General features: G+C 38.6%; 5 protein-coding genes and 1 long non-coding RNA gene across 8 annotated transcripts; 1 reads left to right on the top strand and 5 right to left on the bottom strand.

Annotated features, from left to right (window-relative positions):
• Positions 1 to 5,697: 5,697 nt before the first annotated feature.
• LOC128888906 (troponin C, isoallergen Bla g 6.0201-like) lies at positions 5,698 to 8,300 on the bottom strand. Its single transcript, XM_054146104.1, has 5 exons — positions 8,207 to 8,300; positions 7,920 to 7,947; positions 7,691 to 7,834; positions 6,812 to 7,063; positions 5,698 to 6,227 (listed from the first exon to the last, which is right to left on the bottom strand). Exons 1-5 carry the CDS (start codon positions 8,207 to 8,209, stop codon positions 6,193 to 6,195), a joined length of 462 nt encoding a protein of 153 aa, XP_054002079.1. The 5' UTR covers positions 8,210 to 8,300; the 3' UTR covers positions 5,698 to 6,192.
• Positions 8,301 to 10,769, top strand: LOC128888908 (uncharacterized). Its single transcript, XR_008460344.1, has 3 exons — positions 8,301 to 8,565; positions 9,541 to 9,732; positions 10,052 to 10,769. It is a non-coding gene; the product is annotated as an uncharacterized LOC128888908 (long non-coding RNA).
• LOC128888905 (troponin C, isoallergen Bla g 6.0201-like) lies at positions 10,487 to 12,901 on the bottom strand. 2 transcript variants are annotated; one of them, XM_054146102.1, is made up of 5 exons: positions 12,786 to 12,901; positions 12,434 to 12,467; positions 12,212 to 12,355; positions 11,772 to 12,026; positions 10,487 to 11,280 (listed from the first exon to the last, which is right to left on the bottom strand). In XM_054146102.1, exons 1-5 carry the CDS (start codon positions 12,879 to 12,881, stop codon positions 11,255 to 11,257), a joined length of 555 nt encoding a protein of 184 aa, XP_054002077.1. In that variant the 5' UTR covers positions 12,882 to 12,901; the 3' UTR covers positions 10,487 to 11,254. The 2 variants fall into 2 exon arrangements, with proteins under 2 accessions (XP_054002077.1, XP_054002078.1); XM_054146103.1 differs by having other exon boundaries at positions 12,671 to 12,814.
• Positions 12,902 to 12,926: 25 nt separating this feature from the next.
• LOC128888902 (leucine-rich repeat transmembrane protein FLRT1-like) lies at positions 12,927 to 18,052 on the bottom strand. The gene is made up of 2 exons (XM_054146096.1): positions 17,941 to 18,052; positions 12,927 to 17,751 (listed from the first exon to the last, which is right to left on the bottom strand). Exons 1-2 carry the CDS (start codon positions 18,049 to 18,051, stop codon positions 15,985 to 15,987), a joined length of 1,878 nt encoding a protein of 625 aa, XP_054002071.1. The 5' UTR covers position 18,052; the 3' UTR covers positions 12,927 to 15,984.
• A 622-nt stretch (positions 18,053 to 18,674) lies between these two features.
• LOC128888907 (pheromone-binding protein Gp-9-like) lies at positions 18,675 to 20,671 on the bottom strand. The gene is made up of 5 exons (XM_054146105.1): positions 19,528 to 20,671; positions 19,340 to 19,439; positions 19,145 to 19,260; positions 18,903 to 19,020; positions 18,675 to 18,819 (listed from the first exon to the last, which is right to left on the bottom strand). Exons 1-5 carry the CDS (start codon positions 19,567 to 19,569, stop codon positions 18,746 to 18,748), a joined length of 450 nt encoding a protein of 149 aa, XP_054002080.1. The 5' UTR covers positions 19,570 to 20,671; the 3' UTR covers positions 18,675 to 18,745.
• Positions 20,672 to 21,230: 559 nt separating this feature from the next.
• LOC128888903 (organic cation transporter protein-like) lies at positions 21,231 to 25,113 on the bottom strand. 2 transcript variants are annotated; one of them, XM_054146098.1, is made up of 8 exons: positions 24,752 to 24,887; positions 24,295 to 24,476; positions 23,968 to 24,207; positions 23,435 to 23,693; positions 23,083 to 23,251; positions 22,577 to 22,869; positions 21,875 to 22,158; positions 21,231 to 21,731 (listed from the first exon to the last, which is right to left on the bottom strand). In XM_054146098.1, the coding sequence occupies exons 2-8, from the start codon at positions 24,466 to 24,468 to the stop codon at positions 21,465 to 21,467; spliced, it is 1,686 nt and encodes a 561-aa protein (XP_054002073.1). In that variant the 5' UTR covers positions 24,469 to 24,476; positions 24,752 to 24,887; the 3' UTR covers positions 21,231 to 21,464. The 2 variants fall into 2 exon arrangements, with proteins under 2 accessions (XP_054002073.1, XP_054002072.1); XM_054146097.1 differs by lacking the exon at positions 24,752 to 24,887 and adding an exon at positions 24,970 to 25,113 and having other exon boundaries at positions 21,232 to 21,731.
• Positions 25,114 to 26,940: the final 1,827 nt, after the last annotated feature.

Genomic DNA, 26,940 nt, shown 5'->3' on the forward strand with positions numbered 1-26,940 from the left:
AAGTAATTTGAGGAAATAATGGTTGAATCGTGTATGATTTTCATAATGGAAATATATTCGCGCAATTCCTACTCGGAGGAAGTCGCTACCGTGGAATGTTAACACTGCCCATAGTAATTCCACATCGGCCGAAGAGCGTTTAGGCACGAGTGCTTTCTCGCTGCGGGACTTGCTTCGTTAGTAAAGTGTAACAGAAGATTACGAGTAATTGTGGCAAATCGTTCGTTCCAGCCTTCACCCACTTTCTCCTTCACCAAGCGATTTAAAATCAACAATCGGTCATAGATTTGTCCAAGGAACAAACACTGACGTCCGACAAACCGTTGTTAACCGCAGGTCTATATTTACAAATTAATCACGCGATACTATGTAACAGTATCTTGCGTTTCTTACGTATACTGCGATTATCTGAGCGTGATATTAATGAACTGCTACCTGTAATTCCTGGTAACCATATAACGAGTAGCTGTTGTCAAAGGAATAAGTGGAGTTGTGGTGTTCACTGTTGAGATTTGTGAGTTATGCGAGGTGGTTATGAGATTGGTGGTTAGTGGAGTCTGCTATAGGACTGTTCAACCCTATCTTCAATTCGATTCCCTTGTACTTTCCAACTAATTAAATCTTGTTCTCCTGACGTCACTTATTCAAGAAATGGCCCGAAGCGTCGAAAATATTTGGCACAGGCTATATTTAGACAGCAAAAGAAAGTTCGCACCACTCTTTTAAAAAGGATCAACACAACACCTAAATTAATTCTGATTCGCCATATTTATTTTCCGAAACGAGACTCTTCGCACCAGCAATAGGACCTCTCTAAAAGTTTTACTTCTCATATCTCGTCAGGCTACCTTCTATCCGTCACGAAGTGTGTCATTTCACCCTCGATGACGTGTTGCTCTGTACCAGTGCTACGCATGATTCAGAGACTCACAGTCCCAAGTCAGGTGGTGCCTTGTAATAACGTGTAACATGACCTATTAAATGACCCCAATCGTAGTGTATGTCTAAATGCCTAATGAATAGTGAAAGTTTCGCGGTAGGTTGAATGCCTCGTTTGAAATAAAGCGATCGTGGGCTAGTAACTCTATGATTAATGAACACGTACCATTGTTCCCGTACAAAATCGCCGCTTAAAATAGACATACAATCTAATTCGACTTAATACCTCTGCTGAGCAATGCTCGATAAAAACAGTTAGGACCAGCTTCCACGTCAGTTTAATTTCGTCGATACAGTTTTAATTTCGTGATTAATAATTTGGTTGCACAACGAGCGATCTACAGACACTAAGTTTCATTAACAGACAGCTTCTACCTCTTTAATATTCTGAATTTTTTGTTAAATCGAGACGGAGAACTTTTTACATATTTTACCACACGTTGCTGTCCGTTACTTTCCAATCAGGAAATGGTTCGCGGCGACTTAAGCTGCTAGCAAAAAAAGAGAGCGTCGCAGGTGACCCATCTCTGCAGGAGACGAGAACGTTTCACAGTTGGTTAATCCTATTTTTAAAAGGTGTCACGGTCCGAGTACGTAAACGACGGAGAAAGTTCCACGGCATTACGCGCATTACGAGTAAACGGACGTTTAATAGCGTCCGAGCACTCCCAAGCACTTCAGATAATCTAATAGAAACGAAAGTGATAAATAAATTCCAATAGACGATTACACCGGTGGCATTGATATGTCTATGGCGCGTTTGCCATTTTCACTACTGGTCGTAAGTGCTAGATACAGTTCCCTCGTCGATGAACTTAATCGATTTATTGGACATCGAATGGCTATACGATTTCCAGTGCTATTGAATTTTATCGGAGTGCGGAAGAAGATCCTGTTAGAGACACCTCCACTGCGCTACAGCTGCGTTCAGGCAGCTTCGTGGAAAAATCGGATCGAGTGTAGCGATTGGCGAAAGGTGGAAGCGCGATCCTGATCGACTCGATGCTAAGTCTAAAATATCTTTTTTCTTCTGAAAATTGCATTAGAGGCCCGATAATACCCACAATTCAGTGGCACAAGTATCCGAATTCAGCTGTGTACCCTCGCGTCAGAAACCGTGACTTTTATTCCCATAGAATACCGAATATTTCAATACGAAGCGTGTAATTACCGCGCGGTGGATGACTCCTACTCCATGAACTATCGAAAGCAAGATCTCGAGTGAGAGAACGTTTATCTCCACCAGACGCACACGAAATCCTGTGAATCTCGCGATAGATAGATCGTGGCTGGGATCACCAGAGAGATCTCTGATATTTTTTTTTTTTTTGTTATATTCTAATTATGAGTTATACTGGAATTACTGCACCGGAGGATTACAGACTTCCCATAAACGCAATACCATTCTCCCAAAGTCTGACTCGCGCGTTTCGCTATAATTCTACCGATTTAATGCGTGTAAAGATAAATCATTTAATGTAGCGTGATCCGGTGCTCCGTGTTATCATTTTATTGGAATAATCAGGAAACTCGTTGCATTTGATCGCACCCAATAATTGTCTAACTTTCACCAGCTGTAATTATTGTCAAGCAGGAAAGAATGAAGTTTTTTAACAATTTGCTCACACACTTTCACGCGTCAGCGTGTGATTACTTGGCGTGAGTAACTTTAATTACTGTAAATTATCCCGTTAAAAACAAGTCCTTCCAATCAACTGCGACAGGGCTTTTTTAAACTCAATCTCATAGTGTCAGGATTTGTTATTAGATACAACTTAATTTTCATATTCAAAGAAAAGGAGTTGACATCATTAGATTATTATTTGAGCTGTTCATTGCACAAATCGATAACACGTTTACCTAGTGTTTCAGCGAACGAAATCGATGAGCACAGAGGAAAGCTATCGTACTTCGATCTATTCTAGAGTTTGAGCATGCTACACCACGATTTTCAAAAGGTCCAAACGAAAATCGCATCACTGGACGTACACCAGCACGTTTATCTAGTGTTCCAACGAACGGAATCGTTGGGCACTAAAGAAAAGTATCGCATTTCGTTCGATTCCAGAGTTGCATACGCTAGGCCACCCATAAAACAAAAAATTGAGAAATGCGATGAAATATGATGATAAATAATGACACCTTAGTTCTGGACATCCACCAATGGAAATAACCTGCGTCAGGGCATCCTGCTTAAGTGCTAAAACATCGATTAGCGATTAATTAAAGGTTCCGCTCACGATACCTATCGCGATAATTGACACGCTCGTCCGTGTTTTGTCGCGTGAGGATAAGTAATCCTCTCGTAGTCACTGCATGCTACTCGATAACCCGTACGCATACTCATTCTTCAATAAAATGGTTTCATTTTAATTAAATAGCGTTAGCGAAAAACTGTATAGTTTTCCATGTCTTGCTCGAGGCATACACGCACCATATAATTGAAATTTAATTAAACTCTAGTACGCACTGGCTTTTGCAACATGAAAATTATAGTATCCGTACTGGCAGTTATCTTATCGATTTATCATAATTGGGCAACATAAAATTGTCAGGTAACTTTTGATAAACATTCGGACATTCCCCCTAGTTTTTTTATATTCCAACTCGAGACACTTTTAACGCTCACCTTTCGGGCTTATCTTGATCACGAAACATTAATGAGATCCACGTTCGCCTTAATTAGTGTCATTCGTTCCTCTACGAACGCCCGTTCTACAATGTAGATTTTAACTGTAAGCGCGCTGGACGCCAACTGGTCGAGCTTGACCAGTGAAAGGCGCATTTCTTTCGTTGAAAATATCACGAATCACGTATCCAATATTGAAATATTCCGATATGAACGAGTTCGCTGACAGAAACGGCAGTAAACTATAGAAATAATGCCGCTTTTGGCGGTGCCATGATAAGTGGGCGATTTTTCTGCGTAACAGGTCCTACTGAATTAACCTTTTTAAACCCGAATTTTGAGACTCAGTAATCGCAATTAGAATGAAAAACTATTAGGTACGTGAGCCATTGATTGCATAAGACAAAAAGTTGAGAAATGCGACGAAATAATGTATACAGTTTTTTTAAATTCCCTTTATCATATAGATTCAAATAAATGTTGTAGAATGCATAAATATAGATGTAGCTTTTATCTAACGGTATATAAAATTAATAAGAAACAATTCTGTCTACAACTCAATCATTACCATTTCATCTGCATTTATTTCTAAAATGATTACATTTGATTCCAGGTCGGAGTTCCTTCAGTTCGCGAAAGAGTTATCTATTTAACGATTTAAGAATAATAAAAAACTGAATTCAACCCCAACCCTGATTTACAATGGACCACCGTACTCGCCCACTTCTGATAGACGTGATTGCGAAATCCCTCGCGTTTCGTTGGCTATAATAATTTTGCTCGGCACCCCAGTGGTGTCTTGTCGAAGTGTACCGAATATAGAGTGAACAGCATCTGGTCTAGACAAACCATTTTCATTCGAAGTTGATTACCCGGCTACGTGGGAGTTGCCGTGATATAATGACATCTCTGGACATTTCAGATGCCCGATTTGGTATGACTTCTGTTGGTCCAATTCCGTTCGCTGAGCTACACCGTGATTGCTCCTTTCAATCTCTGACAGGAAATTCCTATGCGAAGTCTCGAGCACCGTCCGGAATTCCAGAAGATACGGATCTAATCATGGTCGAGTAGAGCTTCGCCTTCAATTGCAGAGGTGGAATATATTTAGTTAATTTCTGCACTCGACACGAACTGATATTAAAATGGGAAGCCCAATTTAGGGGTGTTACCGAGATATAAAAATATATATTATCACTGAAATTAGGTATAAGATACACGTTTTTCGAATAAAGTTAAAATATTGTATAATAACTTAGTACTGTCACTTTTATAAGATATATTAAACTACGGTAAAAAAAAATTATTTAAAATATTCATTCTTTTACGCCGCTGACTAGACCTAACCCCTTAATAAAATAGGAGGTTCTTTAGATGTCTATTAAATCATGCTCGCAAGTGTTGTCTTATGAACAGAGGATTGAGTCATAAAGTAACTGATGCATGAATTTACACGCTTATTTCTGTTTGGCACCCGCTGTGGTTTGCAAATTTGGCCGTAGTATCGGATACACAGAACATTAACTTTGTGATAAAGTCATCCGACGACAGATCGAGCGAATCAAAGTTCGCAAATAGCACCAGTAACTTTTCTGCCAGTGACACATTTTTGCGTTTCTATTTCTCAACACCGACCCTTGATAGCAAATTTCTGTTACAAGCGACGTATAGTTAATTCGTGGAATCCATTACTGTGCCGAGGTCAATATCATTAAAAACAAATTATAGAACACTTAACCAGAATTGTGCTCGAAGTACAGATTAATCAAATATGCATTGACTCGAACACTAGCAGGAATTTATCAAATTTGCATACAGGTGCACTTTTCGTAAGAGTGAACGGAAAATGAAATTTGCACTTGTAGACACGACGCAAACGAATGTCTGCCAAGAATGTTGATATTCTTTAATGTCTTCTGGCGATCAGAAAGAATTTTCTTAATCGTTATTTAACGCGCGGTTTATTATTATTGTCGGAGCTTTCGTGTAAACGCAACATTAACTCTGCGCTCCATTAAGAAATAAAACGAAATGTCAACATACAGTATCGATCTACAAGATCAACTACTAAATTTATATGATCTCAGGAGCGACAATGGGGGCTTCTAACTAGAACAAAGAATCACTCGTTTTAATTTCCCTTGTTTCCAATACTTTTTTATTTCACAGCCCCCCGTGACACTTTGCACTTCATACAGGATAGCGTACTCGATTGCAGTTACTCAGGCGTCTAGTCGATTCTACAAGCTCGCAGAGTTCACTCAGATGTTATAAAAATTTAGTAAAATCAAGATTACAGAAAGTATTACACAACGTTTCAACAACTGCGTTGGTTCGGAATACGTTTTAATTAAGAAAAAAATTTGTTTCGTATCAAGGAGTTTTTATTGAGCCTCATTCCCATCCTCCGAAGTTTTCACGACAGAGTGTCATTGTTGTACAGCGTATAGTAACATCAAAACGCTGATCATCCAATGGAGAAGTACTCGCGACTGGTCAACGACAATGATGAACGTCGACCTGCGGCGTACTCTCTGCCCTTTGTCTCCAAGAAAAGTGCAAAGAGCGTTTGATAGTTGTACTTAATCGTAGCCTTTATCCATCCTGGTGAATCATCTCGCAGTCTAGTCATCTCCTCCAGTCATGACTTCCATGAACTCTGAAATAGAAATTATTAATCGAAATTATTGAAAGTAGAGGTAGAGAAAAGCATTGTAGTTAGTAACCACCTATAGTCAATCCTATAAATATTTGTACCCTCTATGTCTATGGACGAAGTTTGACTAAATTAAATAATAGTTTCGATATTACCAAATGAATTTTTCATTATGAATATGTATACGAATATGGGACAATCCTCCACAAAGGACATCGTAGTCAATGCCAAGATCTTGGGTTCATCAAATGCAAAATTATTAATAGTCCACGTTATTAATTACTCGCGACAGTTAATCGATGTCGACTATAAATAGGCAAATCTGAGGTGTGTTTGCCTGAGGCGACCCTGTGGGCTGTCGGAAACCCGTGGTGATTACAAGACGTTAGTCATCTGCGCCGAACACGCCACGCGTTAATCAATTAATTCGAACTGATAGATTGTTGGCAAGCCGCGTTAAACGTTCCCAGCAATTTCCAACGCGCGGTAAGATTTCCTGCGTTAGTTGTTCTTGGCACGCGGCTGCCCGGGTCGCGTTGGTAATTAGTTTGATCGACGTGTTATGAAAATTCTAGGCTGCTGCTGACCGTCGAAGTCCAGCGTTCCGGAGCCGTCGGCGTCGATCTCCTCGATCATCATGTCCAGTTCCGCGGGCGTCAGTTTGTCGTCCAGCTCGTGGAGAATGTCGCGGAACACCTCTGTGGTGATGTACCCGTTGCCTTCCTTGTCGTACAACCGGAAGGCCTCGCGCAACTCCTGTTGCATCGCCTCGGAGTCCTCCTCCACTAGGAATCTGGCGGCCAGGGTGCAGAACTCCTCGAACTCCAGCTGACCGGATCCTGTGGGAGTCAGAAGCTTTATTTAAGACTCTAGATGTTAATTGGATAAGCAACATCTCTTTAACACGTTGAGCGCCACGCTAATTGTTTGTGAAAATTTGTATGGGAATAAAATTTTGTTTCAAAGTAATTCAAAACTATATAATCCAAGATTTGTCACGGTATTTGTTGTTCCACTCTCATTCGGTATCTCCAAAAATAAATTTCCCAAATTCTGTTTTCAGTTGTGCTGTCAGATCCTTTACATGAGTCTTTACGTATTCTTGTTTATGTAGATTGTATTTTAGGAAGGTGCATGTGCAGATCGAATATAAACCATCAATTGACTCATTGAGACTAGATCTATCAGAACTCTGTTTACATATATTTACAGTCAGCTCAAAGTTCCCATAGTTAAATATGAAAAGACTTATAAAGTGGTCCAATATTTCAGAATTTTTTAAAAATAATATTCACTGTTAGCAATGATCGTCTTATTGAGTAAACAGCACTCGAGTTGCTCACAGTGTGTGTTCCAGTTTGAAAAACATCACTTCACTTGCGATGCAATTGATTGTACACGGAAATTATACTACATTGTCCTCTTTTTCTGTCAATTACGCGTGGAGTTCGAGGCCATTTTCTTACCGTCTTCGTCCACTTCATTAATGATTTCCTTCAGTGTCTTTTCGCTGAGCTCGTAGCCCAACATGGTCAATATGGTGCCCACCATGTCTGTGCCGATGCTGCCTTTCTTGTCGTGGTCGAAGGCGTCGAATGCCTTCTTCAGGACTGCAACGACAGCATTCACAATTATATTTGACGTAATAAAAGGCATGAATTCTAGCTTCGGACGAAATTGAACTGAATTACTCACGGGCAACTTGATCCTTGGTCAGGTCATCCTGCAATTATCAAACATAGTTTTGTTAAAATTATAAATGTTTATATGTTGTAAATGTTTCATTTGTTACGCGGTATCAAAAATTACACAATAAGTAAATTCAAAATTGATTAAATTAATGATGATTTACGACAGTCTATAATCAACAAGAAATCAGGATTAACTTGGAAATTAAGGCTGTGATACTAAATATGTACTCAATAAAGTGTAAAAAATGAGTACATTGTAAAATAGTTGTGTTTATGATGTTTTCAACCTACCATGGCGATGTGGTTGTTAGGTATTTACAGAAAAATTTGGTGTTAACACACGACAGCGTCGACGGCTTATCCGGGTATGCACCAAATTCTGGCTGTGGAGTTCTGTTTTATGTGGACATTACGATGATCTTCTGGCACGTGATTGACCGAATAGTATCTACAACCTAGGAACTCTAGTGGTTTTCAAATTCATCGAGGACACTCCCCACCCGGTTTTCGCAGACGCGGAGCTTCAATTGTGCGTGCTCAGAGGCAACGTACTCGATTTTGAAACTCTTCCTGCTGGCATCCTTGTCTCTCCTATTTCCCCTCGATTCAACGGAGACTGAAATGGCATTCTTCGAGCTGCAAGCTACCCTGTGAGTACCTCGAATTTCATTAATCCCATAGCTGAAATACTTTCTGCAAAAAGTACATTAAAATATATTAAACGTATTAAAATTTGCTGATTATTTTTATACAACCTTATTAATATATATTAAACACATGCTTGAAACAAACTACTAATTTTTAATTTGAACATTAGATTGGACTTGTATCGTCTGAATAATCATCTAGAAATTTTATAACTTCTTTAAACTCTAAGTTTTAATACTCTACAACAGTGTTACCTAATATATTACGATTTAATATTCCATTCGTCGAAATATTTTTCCAATTAGATAGCGAAGGAACAGACACATGTATCCATTATAAATGATGATTTAACACGGCTTACGTGACACATGACTATTAGAAAACAGAATTATTTACATTTCGCCAGCTCACGCACATAACGATACGGCACCTTTCATTTCTTTTTATATAATTGCGAACAATAGTTGGGCAAGTAAATGTTGTTTCTCTTACTGATAAATTTTAATATAAATTCAATTTCATCATTTATAAGCTAGTGAAATATTACATCATAAAATGTAATTTCAAATGAGAATTAGAATGGATGTAAATTTAAACGTTTAATTATATTTACGATAGACAATCTTTATGTCCATCGTAGCTAATTAAATTCCATTTGATACAGAGTACAATTGATTTCAAAACTATTCATACTATTTGTTGAGTTACTACATAAAACGTTGGTCAGTCTTCAATTTGGTATACGCTCCTTTAGTTTCATATACATTTTAAGTATGAAGTAACGTTGGGAAGAGTCCAATATATATGTCTAAAATTTACATTTTATAAAATACATAACACTATGTCCTACTTAAAATACGTCTGTACTTTAAAGCAAAGTGAAATTGTATGTGGAAAGCTTCATTTTTGTATAAAGATAAAAGAGATCTTCAAATTCGAAAGCCACTGTAAACCTAAATAAAATTCTTCGTCTCTAGAAATTCCTCGATACTACGATCAAGTTCCGTTTCGCAAGGATCCTCCAAACGAAGCTTCCGCGCCGCAATATGATTCGCGATCAATATGGCGAGGAAAAATGATGCGACAATAGGGGGAGTTGGCTCATCGCCTGGCGCAAAACCGCAGATCAAGACAATGCGGCGTAATAACCGAATCTCTTCTATTTTCAGGTGGCTAATTATAAGCTCATAAAGTCTAGCACCAGCCATTATATTTAGGAGATATTAACATTCATTCCTGCATATTGCCCGTTGCCACTTCCTTACAACCTACTGTTAACTTTCTGTTAAGCAACTACCACCCGCTACAGTCTAGATAATGATAGTTTCGCAGATCGTAGTAGTAGAAACTGCTCGTTGCAGGTTAACAAGATAATGCGTGGCATTATTATAGAGCATGTAACACTTCATTAAAACCTATACCTATGTTGTGGAGAGCACGTAATAGTTTGTGTGTTAGTTTCTAAAGATCGGATCACTGTCTGCACAGGTTGCAAGTAGGCTCTTCAACTCTGAAGTGGTCCTAAGTATATGCTTATATGATTTGCATTCCACTGTGAAGGTCGAGATGACTAATTTGGAGGGGCGAGGGGGGAGCATGTAACAATTTATGCGAAATGTTAGTTTCTGTAGATCTGATTGCTGTTTTGTTGGATTTGTACGCACACTGAGAGTCTGGACAGACTTGAGCATAGTAATTGAAAGTTAATTCTATCTTTGTATGAAGTAAGAGATGAGTTTCTTATTCCAAAATATTTTACTAAAACTAATTCATTTGTATGAAATCCTGAGAAGATTCATTTTGAGTCACTGTTCACAGTCCTTGTTTATTTACACCTTCAAATATTTTATGGAATTTTATTAATAATGTCTGTATGTGTAATCTTGGGTGGATGAATAATAGGGATAAATAATGTACACACTGTGGGTTGCCATCAATTTAATTTCTATATTCTTTACCATATTACACGGTATGGATGTATTCATATATAAAAAGAATTACGCTTAAATACCAATTGAAGACGAATGTACACAATAATATACACGGATTGGTTTTGCTGTTTTTTTTTATACTTTTATTACTTTTCCTTGACATGAAGTCACATTGATCGTATCGTGGTGGTCTGAGGCGTTTCACAATTTAATCGCTTACGAGTATTGTCACTGTTGCAATCAATTTCACGACTCGTTGGCAAAGTATAAAATTAAGAAGCACGATGAACAATATTTTCAATCGAAAGATATCGCTTTTGTTTAATTATAATCTTCGAGTTCCGACAGAATTCACTACGACGTTGAATTTTGCGCGAACTTCCAACGCAGTGAGAGAAGATTGCGTTCGTAGATCGAGATCTATATCGCAACGTAGAAACGTCAATTTATATCGATCGATATGAACCGGTTTCTGGGAACAATATTCTCTAGAATATCGCCCGAGTTAACCGCGGCGTAGATAGAAATACATTTTAGCCGATTGTGACTCCGAAAGCGACGGGTCTGGCAGAAATACATTCTCAACTGTATCCACGTTGCGTGCTCAGCAGACATCACCTACGAACCTTTAACTTCATACTTTGCCAACGGCACATACATCTCCAATAAATCGCAGTCTCCACGGTGTGAAACGGGCGGCTTCGTAGCTCGTGGTCGTGGCCGGCACGAGAGACCGCCGCTTCGTGCCAAAGCTGATAATTTAACCTGTCATGACCTCCATGAATTCTGCAACAAGAATCCGTGGCTCTCGGTAACTCGAAGCTCTCAAATTTTCCGTGGTTGGAAAATTTCAAATGTAGCATGGAAGACAATATTTAGGATTTGATCAAAATCAAGTTGGTTTTATTTTTTATCAAATAAAATGTCTAACTCTGGTTTTTAAGTTCTGTAGAACATTTTGAGGATTTCTGCGAGGAATCGCGAAGGACAAGAGAAATAGAAAAGACAAAGCAGGAGATCTGAACTGAATCGAACTGAAAACACAAGAGGTGGAAATAGTACTCAAGAGTCAGAGATGGGCAAAATTTCAGTCGAATAATAGAATTCTATTGGAAAAAGGGATTTTCGATCTATCCATTACGAAACACTAAACTCGATCATTCTAAATTTAAGAAAAGTTATTGTAGATTCATGTGAAGATAAGAATTTTGCCGAGCTCTGTCAAGAGCAACACAAGAATATTGTATCTCTGGTCGATCGAGGATGCCGACACGTACCTTCGAAATCGAGTGTGCCAGATCCATCAGTGTCCACCTCCTCGATGATCATGTCAAGTTCCTCTGGAGACAATGCATCGTCTAGTTCGTGGAGGATGTCTCTGAACACGTCTGTGGTGATGTAACCGTTTCCTTCCTTATCGTATAGACGGAAGGCTTCTCTCAATTCTTGCTGCATCGCCTCGGTGTCGGTGTCCTCCTCCATGAATCGGGACGCCAGCCCACAGAACTCGTGGAAGTCCAGCTCTCCAGATCCTAGCAAACGATGAAACCCCAGGAATTTATGATTTATTTGAAATTTCAGAGCAATTAGTGCAACTTAATAAAATCTAATTTATAACTTTGGTTGCTTTACATTTCATGAAAATTATTTCATTTTGTTTTAATAAAAATTGAAACATGTTTGGGAAGCATATAAAATTAATTTCATTCTAACATACCAAACGTGTCGAATTCCGCAATAACCGCGTTCAGAGTTTCAGATGGGATTTTCATTCCCATCATGGATAGGATGGTGCCGACCATGTCAGTCTTGATCATCTCCTTCTTCTCAGGGTCGAAGGCATCGAAACCCATCTTCAATTCTGCGAGTGAATAATTAATTAAGAAGCTTCTTCTCCAGCGTGCATTATTGATCCTAATTTAAAGTTATAGGTACTCACGTGCGATTTGGTCCTTGCTGAGCTGAATGTCATCCTGCAAAGGAAGTGGTAACAATTATTTCACGTACACAACAAACTTTGCATTTGGCAACTCTATTAAACCACTTTCAGTAATAAGAGAACAACATTGATCGATAGAATCACTAAATAAATACGATATATTTCTTCATTGACTTAAAAAAATATTACTGTTACACCATCTTCATTTTTACACTTGGAATACAAAGGGATAATTACCATTGCGGTGGTGATTCGTTAAGAAAGCTTTTCGTTCAAATTAATCACAATACCACGGTAAGTAAACGACCAACGATTCCCTTCGGAACAATCGGTTCTGAACGACTTACTGTACCGATGAAAATGTCACACTGAGGCTTAGTAAACTAATTAGTAGAACTGCATAGACGCAACCCCGCATTCTTATTAGCATCGACATGTCGCCAATCATCTGTCATCTCGAAGGCACTATAAAAAGATTCTTAATCGGGAGCCTTTCATGGTACACACTTTGCGAAACGATCGGTACGTTGACGCAAGACTTGAATGGCCAATACTGCATCGACGTTTCAAACAACTATTGTTTTCTTTTTATCTTTTATTGTCACTTCTTACTCTGGTGAATTTTTATTTAGAACGTTGAGCGATTATTTTAGTTGCTCCTGCGAGTATGTGCGGTAGGACATGATCCTGCATAAATAAATAAATAACATTTGTGATCGTTATTTCAACCCTTGGCACTCGGAAGCTAAAGGTTCGTCAGTTCCTGTGAGAAGCTCTTCGAGTTATGGAGTTAAATTGTTATGGAGATTAGTTTATTTATTCATTCATCACTTTACTCTTTAGATATTTCACAGATTGCTCTTAAATCAGGTACCTGAATTTACAATCACCCCCATAAAATAAATAACTCGAAATAAATTTTTCATTACAAATATATACATATGTGTTTATTCGTGTGGATATTTATAATAAAACATTTGTTTGGAAACATCAAACTTATTATACAATTTCGACAAATTTCTTCGATAGACGTAGAGGACACGAACACTTATAGGACTGACTATACTTCCCCCCAGAAAATATACATAAAATTAATCTATCATTAATCGCGATGTAGCCTTAGGAAGCTCGCGCTTCAAATTGTACAAATTGCCAGAAATTAATCTCTGCTCCAGACGGCTAAGCGCCCCTAAAGCCCGAGCCGTCCCTGAGCAGAAGCGAAGAACGCGAAAACCAATATGGAATGATAATTGCATCATGCCTCGCTGAGAGATCGGTAGATCGCTTTGCAAGAAAGTGGGAAACGGGAACGCGTTACGTCGAGGGAAGGGGTTACATCATCCCGCAATGTCAAGCTCACGCAAATCCGGAACTGCGATTGGCAGCGTCCGTAGAAAGCCAGTGACGCGCCTTCTGCGTATAGCCGGTCATTTCCACTGCACGCGGCGGTGCCGAGCGTGAAAACGGTTATACTGATTGCGGCTTGGTCCAACAGTACAGCAGTTTGATATTGGCATTGCGTCCTTTTAGAGAATTGCAGTGGTTTGCCAGTCGCCGGTACGTGCAAAAACTGCTCGGCTGGCAGCCACCGGTGAGGACGATACGTCGGAGCTGAGTGACCTCCTTAGCCAATCAGATGGAGCTTCGACGTTAGAGCCGAACCACTGACCTAATCATTAAAAATAAACGCCGGTGGGCGAACTGGCCAGTGATAACAATCAACGTTCGACTCGTACCCGCTTTCGTTACCACACGTGATTCCATTATATTAACCCCTTCGATGCCCGAGTCGATATATCGACGCTTGCGAACTCGCCAGAAATACGCCGCCGATCGTCGGCCGAATCTTTGCTAGTTCAGCTTGGGAAGCGCAAATTTAGGTGCGAGTACTGATATTCTCGAGCATCTTGGCAGGGTAGAGTTGCTCAACGCGTACCGAGCGTTTAAGTCACGCTCGATAATTGATCTGTTATTGGAGAGAAGCATGATTTAGTGCCGAATATTTGGAATAGTTGAGTTATACAAGGATGGAGGAAGAATTTGTATAGTTCGTTTCGTGTTTATGTTTGGTAAATATAGGCGTGTTTGGTGTAATCTTCGACCAGCGAATTGAAGGTTACAGAAAGATGCTGTTGCAGTATAATTTTACGTGTTTATATTTTTACTATTACTGGTACAATTTATGATATACAGTCAGTCCCGAAAGAATTCGTACCCTCTATATCTATTCAAGAAATTTGTCTAAATTAAATGTCAAGTTTGATGTTTTCAAATAAATTTTTATTATTAATATGTACATGTGTAAAACCTGTTCATGTACATAATGGAACATTTATTTGAAAACGTCAAATCTATCGCTTAATTTAGGCAAACTACTCCAATAGATGTAGAGGGTACGAATACTTCTGGGACTGACTGTATATTAGAATTACAATGAAGATTAAATCGATCCTTTTCCCTACTGTCGAGGTATGAGTGGTACCTGGAAACTGGAAGGGTTGTGCGAAACTGATCACCTCGGCTGAAAATGTTTATTTCTGTTTATTTACTTTTTTTCCCCAGACTTTCGCGTTATACTAGACCGCCGAAACTGACATTGACACTCGCGCCTTCGGGCCGTCGGCCAGATTATTCAAGATTTAGGCCGATGAGACAAGGATTATTTATTTTCCACGTTGCAAAATGTACGACGAGCCGCGCGCAGTTTGTTATAAACAGTTTCGTAGCCGTCGTTCACTTATCATGAAAGATACTGGTTGCGAACCGAACGAGATCAGGTGTATAAATAAACTATGACTGAATTTGCATCCAGGTATATTTACGACACCTACTATTTTACTAAACGAAACTTTCAACATGGTCGTTAAAAGTACCTAGAAACGGGAACCGCAAGTTTGAGGTAATTCGAGGGAATTTTATACTCCAGCGGCTTGGTACATGGAATTATCGTCTCTCGAGACCTAACCCAGGTGTATTTACGACATCTACAGTTTTTCTAAGCAAAACATAGTCGTTAAGGGGGTACTCTTTTATTTTGGGTCGAAAACTGGACTTCCTTTTATATTTTTGAAGTTTAGTGTCTTTAAAATATTGGGTCATCCCATAAGTTCGTGCTGAAGACCGTACCAATATTTAATAAAAAAAACTACAGAAATTTTATAGTGACGGTATAATGACAACGTCAGAAGGTTGAGAAAATATTCTAAAACGAGAGAGATTACCTTTCTCTATAACACTTAAGAGTATGTTTCACATATTAATTTCAGTAGCAAACGTAGAAGTGGCATAAACTATTAGGACGACCTAATATTTCTATCAAAGTATATCAAATTTTAGGCTGATCAGTTAAGCTGATTAAACACGAAACTTCAGTTGTAAAATTAACAAAATCTAGTATACATATTCATAAATAATCCTACCAAATTTCAAAAGATGCTGACGATTACTTTGCTGCAAAATCCTGAATATAACTTTCGAACAAATAAAAATAAAGCAGCACCCCAATGTAACTACAAATGCAAGACACAATTCCGAGAACGTTTAAAAAAATCTTATACAGTGGCTCGGTACACGGAATTGTCATCCGTCGAGGCAACCGTCATGGACACCGACGGGATGAAGGGATGGGGTGGCAAGGCTGGAGCGTCGCATTTCTGTCTCTCTGTCTGGCTGTTCAATCTCGTGGTCTTCCAGGAGTCCAACAGCTCCGAATGTTCGAAATCGGACACGTAACTGTTCCAATCGCTCTGCAGACTAACCCTGGACACCCGTTCTCTGCGAGGAGGTATAGGTCTCGGTGGCAGAGGGGTGATGTAACCATCCTCATACATCTTGTTGCTGACATACGCCACGTTTCCGTTCACGCGTTTCTCCTCGTCGACGTTGACCCCTTTAGGCAGAACAATGGCGTCCACGTTCCTGCGTTTCACCAGCATCACCCGTTTGCTCCCGCGCAGCAACGAGGGGTTCCTCCAGATGAGCACGAAAGCGATGAACGCGCCGATGGCGAGCATCAGGAGCAAAGACACGGTCAACGACAGGAAGACGGCGCTTTTGTCAGCGTTCGTCAACCAAGTCGAGGCCTCGTACGTCGGGTTCGTGGTCACGGCCAAGCAGTTCAACGGGGACACGAAAGAAGTATCGTTATCGTTGAGCAAACATATCGTGTACGTTGTCTGCGGATCGATACCCTGCAGCAGATAAGAGTGCTTGACGTTTTTTGCACAGTTGAGCGACCTGTCGACGTCATCGCTGTCGAACCAGAGCAACACGACTCCCTCCTCCAGGTCGGGGAGGTTGATCAGCAGGCTCTGGTCCTCGGTCTTCAGAACGTAGAAGTCGTGTAAACGGGGAGGAAAATGGACATCCTTCGATAAAACCCTGCGGGAGTCGCTCATCTGGAGGATTGTTTTTGGGACGCTACAGTTCAATTCGATGGCCTCTGATTCTAGTAACTCGCTGGTCTCGGGGACTTCGACTGTGGACTGGTCACAGTCGTGTGCTGTGCTGGTAGTATCTGTTGGACAAAACGTTGCTACGTTGAATGATTTCCCAGAGTTCTCTTTCGGTGTGCTGCAAACTGGTACGCTGGTTACTACTTGAGGGTAGGTCAGAATAAGATTTCGCATCCATTGCATGCTGCACTCGCAGTTCCAGGGATTGTTCTGTATCGTCACGTGAAAAGGTTTCTGGAGATATAGGACCGAGTCGAAGAGCCCCTCTGGAAATGATCGAATGTTGTTGTTGTTTATTATCAATTGCAATATGGAAGTTGCCATCGGTTGCAGTGCATCCTGGGAGAGATACTCTACTTTAGAGTTGTCTAGGTAGAGAGATTCCACTTCTGTGACTCCTTCAAACAATTCTCGATTAATCATGGTTATAGCGTTTCCTCGTAACGATAGAATCTGAATTTTCAGAGGTGTAGTTCCACCCGTTATGTTTCGCAGTATTTGATAGTCGTCGATGACTTCGGATAGCTCGAGGATGGTTAGAGTGCTAGCTACGTGCTCTAATAAATTTAATTCCGCATACTTGATGATGTTCTTTCGCATTGTGAATTCCTCCAATGCGTTTACTTTACGAAACATTGCTTTTCGCAAAGAGGAGAGTTGGTTTCCCACCAAGATGATTTTTTTGGTTTCCTTGAAAATGGGTCGGTCGAACGCTTCGTCTTCTATTTCGCTCAGGGAACATCTGTCCAGTGTCAGCTCTTCTATCGACGCGTTGGTGCTCAGCCAATTGCTTCGAAGCGTGTTAGATGGGAATTTGCAGCCGACGAATGACAGCTTCACTGATTCTGATCTCGAGCAAGTCATCTGTATGAAATGTTTCTTAATGTTATATTCTGCAGAGAAACGAGAATAAAATTTTTCGGAAACAACCAAAATTGATAGAAGGATATATAAAAGAAACTTGTGGCTAAAAGAAGGTGTGTTTTCGTGAGTTGTTGCTATTTGAGGCTTTGAAACGATGAAATTTGATTTCGTTTTCATTGCTTTGCATACCTTGAAAGTGGTTTCGATGAAAACTGTCGCCACCTCTCCAGGGTCAGCGTCGCTCAGGATGGACGAGCAACTGATGGTTGGGCATTCCTTGATCTGACAGTTCGAAGTCATAATCTCCTGTATCGTAGGACCCAAATTTTGTTGGGTCACAGACGTCATTGAGCTCGTATTTCTATTCACAGTTGAATTTGAAGGAACGAAGTCATTTATCACCCCTTCGTCGTTTACTGCTTCTAGAAATCCACACCGTGCCCGGAAGATGAATCCGGTAGCAGTGAATATCAGCACTGCCACTAGAAGTGTCTGCCATGTAGCAAAACTGCATTCATTAATGCATTAAATAGATATAGTCGACAAAATGAGGTAGAAACAAATATTTCAGGCATAAAACCAGTTCCTGAGCATTTGAATTTTGAGCTCTAGTTCTTGGAATTAGCAAAAGCTTCAATAAACGATTAAAATGAAAATCTTTGTACTGTACCTTGTCAGTTCCTCAAACGTGGGAGCCAACGTCTGACAGAGCCTTAATTTTCTAGCAAACATTTGCACGTACGGTCAGTGTTCCACTGAGAAACGATAGTTACGAACCATCTGGCGAACTCGGAAACATAATCGAATTGTATGAGAACGCATGTCAATCGTATCTATGATTCTCGCTGATTAGTTTTATCGCGATACTATAATATTAAACGCATACGGAATAATGCATACTACGAGAAAGTTCTTTTGATCAAATGTCTGTTGTTTATTTACTAGAAACCGTACGATACTTTATTAACACAATTCATACAAAGTTGTTTCACGTTTAACTTCTCATGATGCTATATACACACTCACGAAATACTAGAGCGACTTCGCATGGGTCCTGTTTCCCTTTAACTGAAACACGAATCGAGTATGCGTATAGATTGAACAGAGGTATACGAAGAATTACTCAAACTATTTGAAATAGATTCACTTACCATTTTCTCCACATTCTTTCATAGCTTTTTGCATACGTACACCTTTTTCCGAATTCATATCCATTATTGAGGACATGGCGCCTATTAATTTCTCGATATGTATAATAGTTCCTGTCATCTATACAATCATAAATGAAAAACGATATCCGTAAATCTGTGTATGTTATTTAGTCGTATTCTTAACGCAAAGTTTTACACTTTCTGATTCTTTTTTTTTTTCTAGATTATCACGTTCATCTTACCAAACCTTCTTTTTCATGAATGCAAAACAGGAAACATCCGACTTTTCCTATAAAGTCTGTCCTACGCCAATGTTTGAAACTTATATCAGAATCACTAAAATATTGGAGCAGCTCCGCTGTGGATGAATAAGAGATCCTTGAGCTTTGCAGACATTTTACGAACGACGTGCAATAAATATACTACGGTTTGCTCACGCTCTGATATTCCTGCACGGTCAGTACATTCAATCATCAGTACCACAGGTATTTCGAATCTCTCCGCAACCTCTTGTAATGAACATTCGCTTACGATTATCTGAAATTAATGCGATTTCAGAATCGTGCATGTCTGATTAACTACATGTACAGCAGAGTTGTTTTCGTTTAAATTAAGCATTTCTTACGTGACAGCAGAGTAGACACAAAACAAGTAAAAAGTTCTTCATTCTTCAAACAAAGAAAGGCTGTTGAATGTTCTAGATCTTCTTACCAAATGAAATCTATGTTACGCGAAGTTCTACTTATACCTGCTTGTGTAAATAATTTGCTGCTTCATTTCGATTAGTTGAAACAAAAGATCGGTGCGGGCAGCTGGTTCTGATTTCTATCTGATATAATTGTGTCTAGTTTGGCTCAGTTTGCATTGTTAAGACTTCCTGCGTACAGGTATTTATAATAGTTGAAGATGTTATGTAATTTATAGTAACTGGACACTCGTTCTAAATAGGCAGTACTAGTATTCTATAATTTTTTAGAAATATTATTATTATTATGTAAATGCAGCGTAATTCTGCATTAAACGGAGTTAAAGTAAGGAATCCTTAAAGGGAATATTCATCTACTACTAGAAGGTTGTTCTTTTGATCAAACGTCTACTGTTTATTTACTACTAGCCGTATGGTTATTCTTGAACGGAATTTATATAAAGTTCGGTCACGGTCGACGATTCACGCGCGCATGTACACATTCACGATAAGTCAGGGCGACTTCGCATGGGTTTTCTAGCCCTTCAACTGAAACATCAAATGAGCATGTGAATATGATTGATCAAAGATATCTACAGAGAATTAGAATAATTTTTGGAAATAGATTCGGTTAGCAGCTTCTGCACACGCCTCCATATGTTTCTGTATGCGAGCAATCTTTTGTCCGAATCGTTATCGTTTGATGAGGGCAAGAATTTTATTAATTTCTCCACTTCTACCGTGTTTTCTGTCATCTAAACATTGATCAATGAAAAACCATATTCGTGAATCCGCAAATCTTTTTAACGTTGAATTCTACATTTTTCAATTCTGTTTGGAAGATTATTATGTTGACTTTACCAGGCCACCTTTTTTCATAATGCATGCCAAGAAGCATCCAGCGTTTACCATGACCTGTTCTCTACTTGAGGACTTCAAAGCTTGAACTGGAGATTTAAAATACTCCATCAACTCCGCTGCGAATGTAAGGGACAGTTTTGATCTTGACAAATATTGTACGGTTGGTGTGCAATAAATAATAAAGAACGGTCTGCTCACGTTCCGATACTCCTATAAGATCACGGCATTCAGTCAGCAGTCCTAAAGGCAATTGGTATTGCTCCTCTAACAGCTTCATCGAGCATTGGCTCACAATTATCTGAAGAATCTGAAGATCACAAGAATCAATACGATTTTAGAATCGTGCTTGTCAAATTGTCTACATGTAAAGTAGAGTTGGTTTATTTAAATTATTCTTTAAATGTGATATTAAAGAGTCGAGAATTTCTTTCGTGACATCAAAGAAATCACAAAAGAACTAAAAAGTTTTTCATTTATCAAACAGAGAGGATTTTTTGGATGTTCAAGATGTTCTTAGCAAATGAAATCAATGTTACGTGAAGTTGTACTTATACAAGTTTGTGTTAGTATTTTGTTACTTCACTCGGATTAGTTGGAACAAAAGATCGGGTGCGGGTAGCTGGGTCTGATTTTTATCTGACATAATTGAGTCTAGTTTGCATTGTTGAGATCTCCTTCGTATAGGTATTTATAATAATTGGTGATGTTATGCAATTTAGACTTACTAGAAACTTGTACCAAATAGACAGCACTGGTATTATAATAATAACATGGGTAGTAAAACAATTTGTTCACAAGTTTTCATTATAAATCCAAAAGTATTTACTTCTTGTTTTTGTATAAACAGTGGAACAACTTTCTCAACAGTCTCGTCGAGCCTTATCATGAATGAACAAGGTAATATAAAAACAATACAGATGTACAAAACATCTATTTGTACAATATTGTCATATGTTTGAACAATACTTGTGTCAATATTATTACAGTACTGTGCATGTGATTAATGTCGCTTTCATTTAATTGTGTCTACTGTCACAACAGTAAAAGAACGAGACGTTCTCCCTATCTTTTGCGACTTCTTCCTCGACGGTATTTGCCATTGGCCTGCCACGAGTTTCTGGCAATGTCAAACACAACAGTCCAGCCATTAGAGTTAGAACACCACAGAGGGTTGTTGGTCCCCACCAAACTAATGCACCTAACAGATCAGCAACGTATGGCGCAGCCACGCTTCCAACATGGGACATGGCTGAATTTGTTCCAACCGCGGAATTCCTGCACACCTGGAATAGAGATTACAGTAGAAAATGACCATAATATTAAAAAAATTTGTACAGAATTAATAAATGAAAATTGGAAACTTTGCAGAGTGCTATTCTTTGAAGTAAATATAATATTTAAATGCGAGGTTTATAATTATTTTTACCGTAGGAAAGAGCTCCGAGCTGTACAAAATAACTATCCCGTAAGCAGCGGACGCACTAAATCTTCCGAACAGTGACACAGTCAGAATCGTATCACTTTCTGACGTTGGTATTACTAAAATACATAATAAGCATAACGCTGCGATTATATACAATGCTCCTGCTCCAACACGTCTTCCCACGACCATTAAAATTGGTGTTGGTATCAGGTAAGCTGGTATTTCGGTCAGCCCCATCACCAGGACGTAAATATACTGATTTGTCGAGAAGTTCGTCAGATTTAATGCTGAAACAATATGATACTATTTAGATAAAAGGAAATGTATGAATATGATAAATTGAAAACAGAATTCTTTTCTGGAAATAATTATTAGGTGATTAGTATTCTTGATACAATTCTGAACATTCTTCTTTCTTCGTGTTTAATACTGTAGTTAATAAAAAAAAAAAGTGCTTCTTGTATTTTTTGTCACAACATGCAATTTCTTTATTATATTGCAGTTGAAAATTTTTGGAACCCTGAGGACGACCATAAATTAATCAAATTGCCTCTTTAATCGAATGCTTGGAGAAACACCATCCAAGAATTGTTTTGCATCGAGCAACCACTGGAATTATTTTCTAGGAATAGGCTGTCGAGTTAATTTTAGCATGAAGAATTACACAGAAACTTTGACGGTTGTAAACTTTGGTTGTTTGGTTACCTAGCGCGTAATAAGAGAGCGAGGCCACCATCCAGTTAAAATTTGTGATGAGGAGCCTCTTCCGCAATTCGCTGTCGCTGATTACCACTTGAAAACCTTGAATATCTTTTCGCAATCGTTCTTTGGTCGTCTCGGTGGCTGCCGTTGACACATTCGAATTTTTAAAATTCGTGATGGCCAAATCTGTCGTTGTATCGTCATTGGAAGTTTTCTTGGAAGCTTTCTCGATCAAAGTCTTGGCTTCCTTTCGACGATTGTGCGCTATCAGCCATCGAGGAGATTCTGGCATGTACCTGCATGAACCATTTAAGTTTTTCATTCATGTGACAATGCCATGAACTTACGCTGAAGGTAAAATAAGCAGGATGAATTTCATTTTTATTTTATAATCGGCGTCTCAAAGAGTTAAATAAAATTTCCTTTGACTTTTCGTGTTGTACCTCTAACGATTCAAGTAAGCAAATGTATCCTTCGATTGGTGTTTACATAACATTTCACAAGCTTACCACAAGTGGATCAACAAGAGCAGAGCAGGTAGAGATATTGCTAATTGAACGTATCTCCATTCGTGTATAAAGTAAGCTACAGCCGGAATAATGACAATTCCTGAGGCATAGCCAGTATTGTAAGCGATTCCCATCCACTGTCTATGTTTTTCACATGCCACTTCTGTAACTGTATAAATTATTCATTCATTTATTTCAGTTTTCATTTAGATTAGAATTTATTACATATAATGTTAACAGCTATACTTCAACCAATATTCTATTATAGAAAAATGTTAATAATTTTAGTGAAACCAAGTGAAGTGGTGAGTGAAGAAAAATAATAAATCTTTCTGTTTAAGGCACAGCTTACGTGTCGTGAATGCTGAGTACTGTATGGCAGCGTGGCTGACGCCATTGAAGAACCTTGAGATCATGAAACCCCAATACCAGGGAACAAGTGCACCAGCTGGACCAGAAATGATCAACAATATTATACCAATTACATAACTGACTTTACGCCCGTATCTGTCTGCAAAAATTCCGAAGAAAGCGCTGCCCAATAATTTTCCAAGGGACAGAGCCATGTGAGTACTCGAACGAGCCGCGCTTTTGTCGCAGACCAAGTCCCACTAAAAGTATTTACAATCAAATGACTACTGAAATCATTATTCTGCTAAAAATAGAAAACATGACGATTTCAATTCGTTTAAAAAAGAACTGGTTTGAGAAAAATAAATAAATTAAGAAAGTCGATAAGGAACTCAATGTCGAAATTGGGTGCTCTTTGTGAATTGGTTTTTGTTATCAGTATCAAACGTCCAAATGTTCGAACAGCATTTTTCCAAAAAGGTTATCTGAAAGGTGTAATCGCGTCAAGATAGATACGCGAAAAGCAACACTTACATCTTCAACGAGTGAAGTTCTGTCGAGATCATTCGCAAAGCTTCTTACTTCGCATGCTAATTCCTCTGGAAATTCGTTGTTGTTCTTATATTCCAAAGCCTTGTCGAATCCAATTATCGCGAAAGACGTATAGTTGTAACCGTACATGGTGCACGGGCTGGCCGAGGAAATGTTTCTTATTTGCTCGTCCGTCCAATTCGCAGCGCTTAGACTTGGCACCGAGCACCAGTGAGTGGGAACCTATGCAAACATGTAATTCGTTAATTGTTTGTACAAATGATTCTACGTGCAAGGTTATCGTTAACGCGTGCGATGCGCGAAGTTTACTTCGGCAATGAAAATGTAGGACATGGAATGCATTCCATTGAATATCGTCGGCGTGAGCGTGAAAATAAATATTATCCATAGAAAATTGGACCCCAAGCCGAGTTTCTCGAGCGCTTGTAACAGAGGATCCGTGTCCTTCGATTTTATCGCACCGTCGACTTGATCGTCAGACATCTTCCCTTCTGGAAGTAAAATTAAAATAGTATCAAGACACGTAAGTGAATTTTACGAATCATTTTTTAAACGAAACTGAACACTAGGATATCTTATTCTCGTTACTGATTGTAAAGCAAATCAGATTATAACTAATTTCTTAGGTGAAAATGAAAAAAATGTATAATGTTTAAAATTCAATTAAATACGCAAATTTTTCTTTCCCGAGTTTTTTCTTCCAAATGTAACATTATAATATTAATATATATAATAATGTAATATTAAAATACTTTTAAATTATTACTTTTACCGATGAGTGCTGTATTACTAATAACTATCAAACTTGAGGAACAAGCAATGAGAATTCTTATCACAACTTATCGATCTTTTAATTCGATTGAATATCATCTAAATTTATACTCAATGGCTCTAATGAAGTACTTTCTTCTAATAAAGCTACAAATATCACAAATACGTCCTTATCATACAAGATAATCTTTAAAATTACTGATGATTACTGACCGTGTGTCAACAAGGTCGATTATACCACGAAAGCGACATCGGCAACCATTTCCTAATATCTCAGATATCTAACTATCGATCACGTGACTTTGTGCTATTTCATATCAACGTCAACTTTCTCACAAATAATTCCTCAACAATACACTGTCACTTCATTTTCGTATTTCAAACAGTCAACACATATTTGCACTACGATAAATACGTCGCAACACTTCAGATGACACGTTCGCGTACTTCAACATTAGTGTTCCTCTTCTTATCGACCTCTGTTCGCTAAGGTTTCACTGGATTCGTCGGTAACGTGATTTTGCTACATCTTGCAACGCTTCTGGGAACGAAATCCTCTGCGCGATCGTATCCAAACGACTACTGACGATTGTTCGCTTTCCTTTGCCACGCATTTAGATAAGCAGGTCTCTTGTCAGGTACGGCGATGCCAACACAAAATGATTTTAGTTCTGTTAGCCATCGTACGATAACGATAACCTTAACTGATTCTCTTCGAATGATGCATCGTTACGATTTAGCAACATTGTGAGCCTCGAATAATTCATCGCTTCTTTTATGTAAGTCTGTTGTTCAATTATCACCGTGTAGTATTTGTTTTTCACATCTCATTCAATTTTCTCTCCTGACAAAATCCATTTAGACAATCTGTAAATATTAACAGAAAGGCGTGAGTATGTAAATATGAAGAACTGTGGAGAATCTGAAATTTCAAACGTGGGAGGCAAACTGTTACATCTGTATTTACGAATGGTATAGTTTGTTTATGTTTGATAAATGGTACGTAAAATTCGTTTCGTTGGATCTAGACAAAACGTGACCTGTGAAATCAGTCTTGACTTGATTTTTCATACTGTTACGTTTAAACGATTACGTTGGATACAGCTGTATCGTTCTCGTGGAAATTTCAAAAATAAAAGCGTGAGGAGTTACAAAAGTGTTGTGGCATGCGATACGTTTGATAAAATGAGGTAAAGATAGCAGTCGCAAAGATCACAGATGGCTCAGCACTGTGAGTTGCGCAATACCGCGAATGTGTCTCGTTATTCTACGAATTCAATTGCACGCGAGGCTACTTTAGTCGTGGTTACGTGACTGGGATGATTATCAGGTATGCCGAATGCATTCGTTTGCAACTTATCAGAGGATATTACAATTTATCGCGATGCTCGTTGCCGAGGATGAGATACGAGAGCAATAAAATTCGAGCGATTATTTTCTATCTTCTAATACGTTGAGAAAAAAAATGCCTAATTACGTATCATACGCTCATAAACACGCGGATGATATTTTTTCAATCTTGTCGATATCTGTTATCGTATGAAGGTTGTTATCAACTGTATCAACGAGTGAGTGGGATCGCAAAATGCTTCAACTGCCGAATCATGATTAATGCGAGTACCAGTTGCAACATTAACAGCCATGTACAAAGATTTTTATCTAGATGGATAATAAAAACAAAAGAAAAAGATTGACTGTAAATATTTGTATAATAAAATTTAGAATTTTAATTGTAGCATAAAGTGATAAAAAATATAACTGTTCAGTGAAATGAATAGTACAAGTAAATTAGTATAGATTGTTATTTGGTGATAGTCGTTATCTGTTATTGGAATCAAATTTTACCCATCTCGAGCTGTCTAGACACGAGTAATTGAGCACTTAGCGAATCCATCCAGCCTAGGTATCAAGCAATACACTGTTCATATTTAAACTAAATTTTTAGTTCAAGATTGTTACAGGAATAAATTTCTTTTTCTTAATAAATACATCAAATAATGATTTCTCACATACAATTCCAAAGTACCAAATTAACGAAATCCGTGTCGAGGTTTCGTTAATTTTTACAGTGAGTTACATATTATTGCATAATTGTGGAAGGTCGTCGATCGTTTATTTTCGTCATTTAACAGAGCGTGTCCACACGTGCGCGTCTAATCGCAAGCATATCTTTGCCATGCGCGA

This window comes from Hylaeus anthracinus, unplaced genomic scaffold (genome assembly GCF_026225885.1).
Source record: "Hylaeus anthracinus isolate JK02 unplaced genomic scaffold, UHH_iyHylAnth1.0_haploid 11994, whole genome shotgun sequence".
NCBI classification, from domain to species: Eukaryota; Metazoa; Arthropoda; class Insecta; order Hymenoptera; family Colletidae; genus Hylaeus; species Hylaeus anthracinus.

Coding starts and splice junctions, on each gene's coding strand:
- LOC128888902 (XM_054146096.1), bottom strand. CDS start 18,051: ATGACTTCGAACTGTCAGATCAAGGAATGCCCAACCATCAGTTGCTCG. Junction 17,752..17,940: donor TCATCGAAACCACTTTCAAG/GTATGCAAAGCA, acceptor CATTTCATACAG/ATGACTTGCTCGAGATCAGA.
- LOC128888907 (XM_054146105.1), bottom strand. CDS start 19,569: ATGAAGAACTTTTTACTTGTTTTGTGTCTACTCTGCTGTCAC. Junction 19,440..19,527: donor TGTGTCTACTCTGCTGTCAC/GTAAGAAATGCT, acceptor CATTAATTTCAG/ATAATCGTAAGCGAATGTTC. Junction 19,261..19,339: donor CCGTGCAGGAATATCAGAGC/GTGAGCAAACCG, acceptor ATTCATCCACAG/CGGAGCTGCTCCAATATTTT.
- LOC128888903 (XM_054146098.1), bottom strand. CDS start 24,468: ATGTCTGACGATCAAGTCGACGGTGCGATAAAATCGAAGGACACGGAT. Junction 23,694..23,967: donor GAACTTCACTCGTTGAAGAT/GTAAGTGTTGCT, acceptor AAATACTTTTAG/TGGGACTTGGTCTGCGACAA. Junction 21,732..21,874: donor GCTCGGAGCTCTTTCCTACG/GTAAAAATAATT, acceptor TCTCTATTCCAG/GTGTGCAGGAATTCCGCGGT.
- LOC128888906 (XM_054146104.1), bottom strand. Junction 7,064..7,690: donor TAATGAAGTGGACGAAGACG/GTAAGAAAATGG, acceptor TGACTCCCACAG/GATCCGGTCAGCTGGAGTTC. Junction 6,228..6,811: donor CGGAACGCTGGACTTCGACG/GTCAGCAGCAGC, acceptor TTTCTATTTCAG/AGTTCATGGAAGTCATGACT.
- LOC128888905 (XM_054146102.1), bottom strand. CDS start 12,881: ATGATTGGCGACATGTCGATGCTAATAAGAATGCGGGGTTGCGTCTAT. Junction 12,027..12,211: donor TGCGGAATTCGACACGTTTG/GTATGTTAGAAT, acceptor ATCGTTTGCTAG/GATCTGGAGAGCTGGACTTC. Junction 11,281..11,771: donor TGGCACACTCGATTTCGAAG/GTACGTGTCGGC, acceptor TTCTTGTTGCAG/AATTCATGGAGGTCATGACA.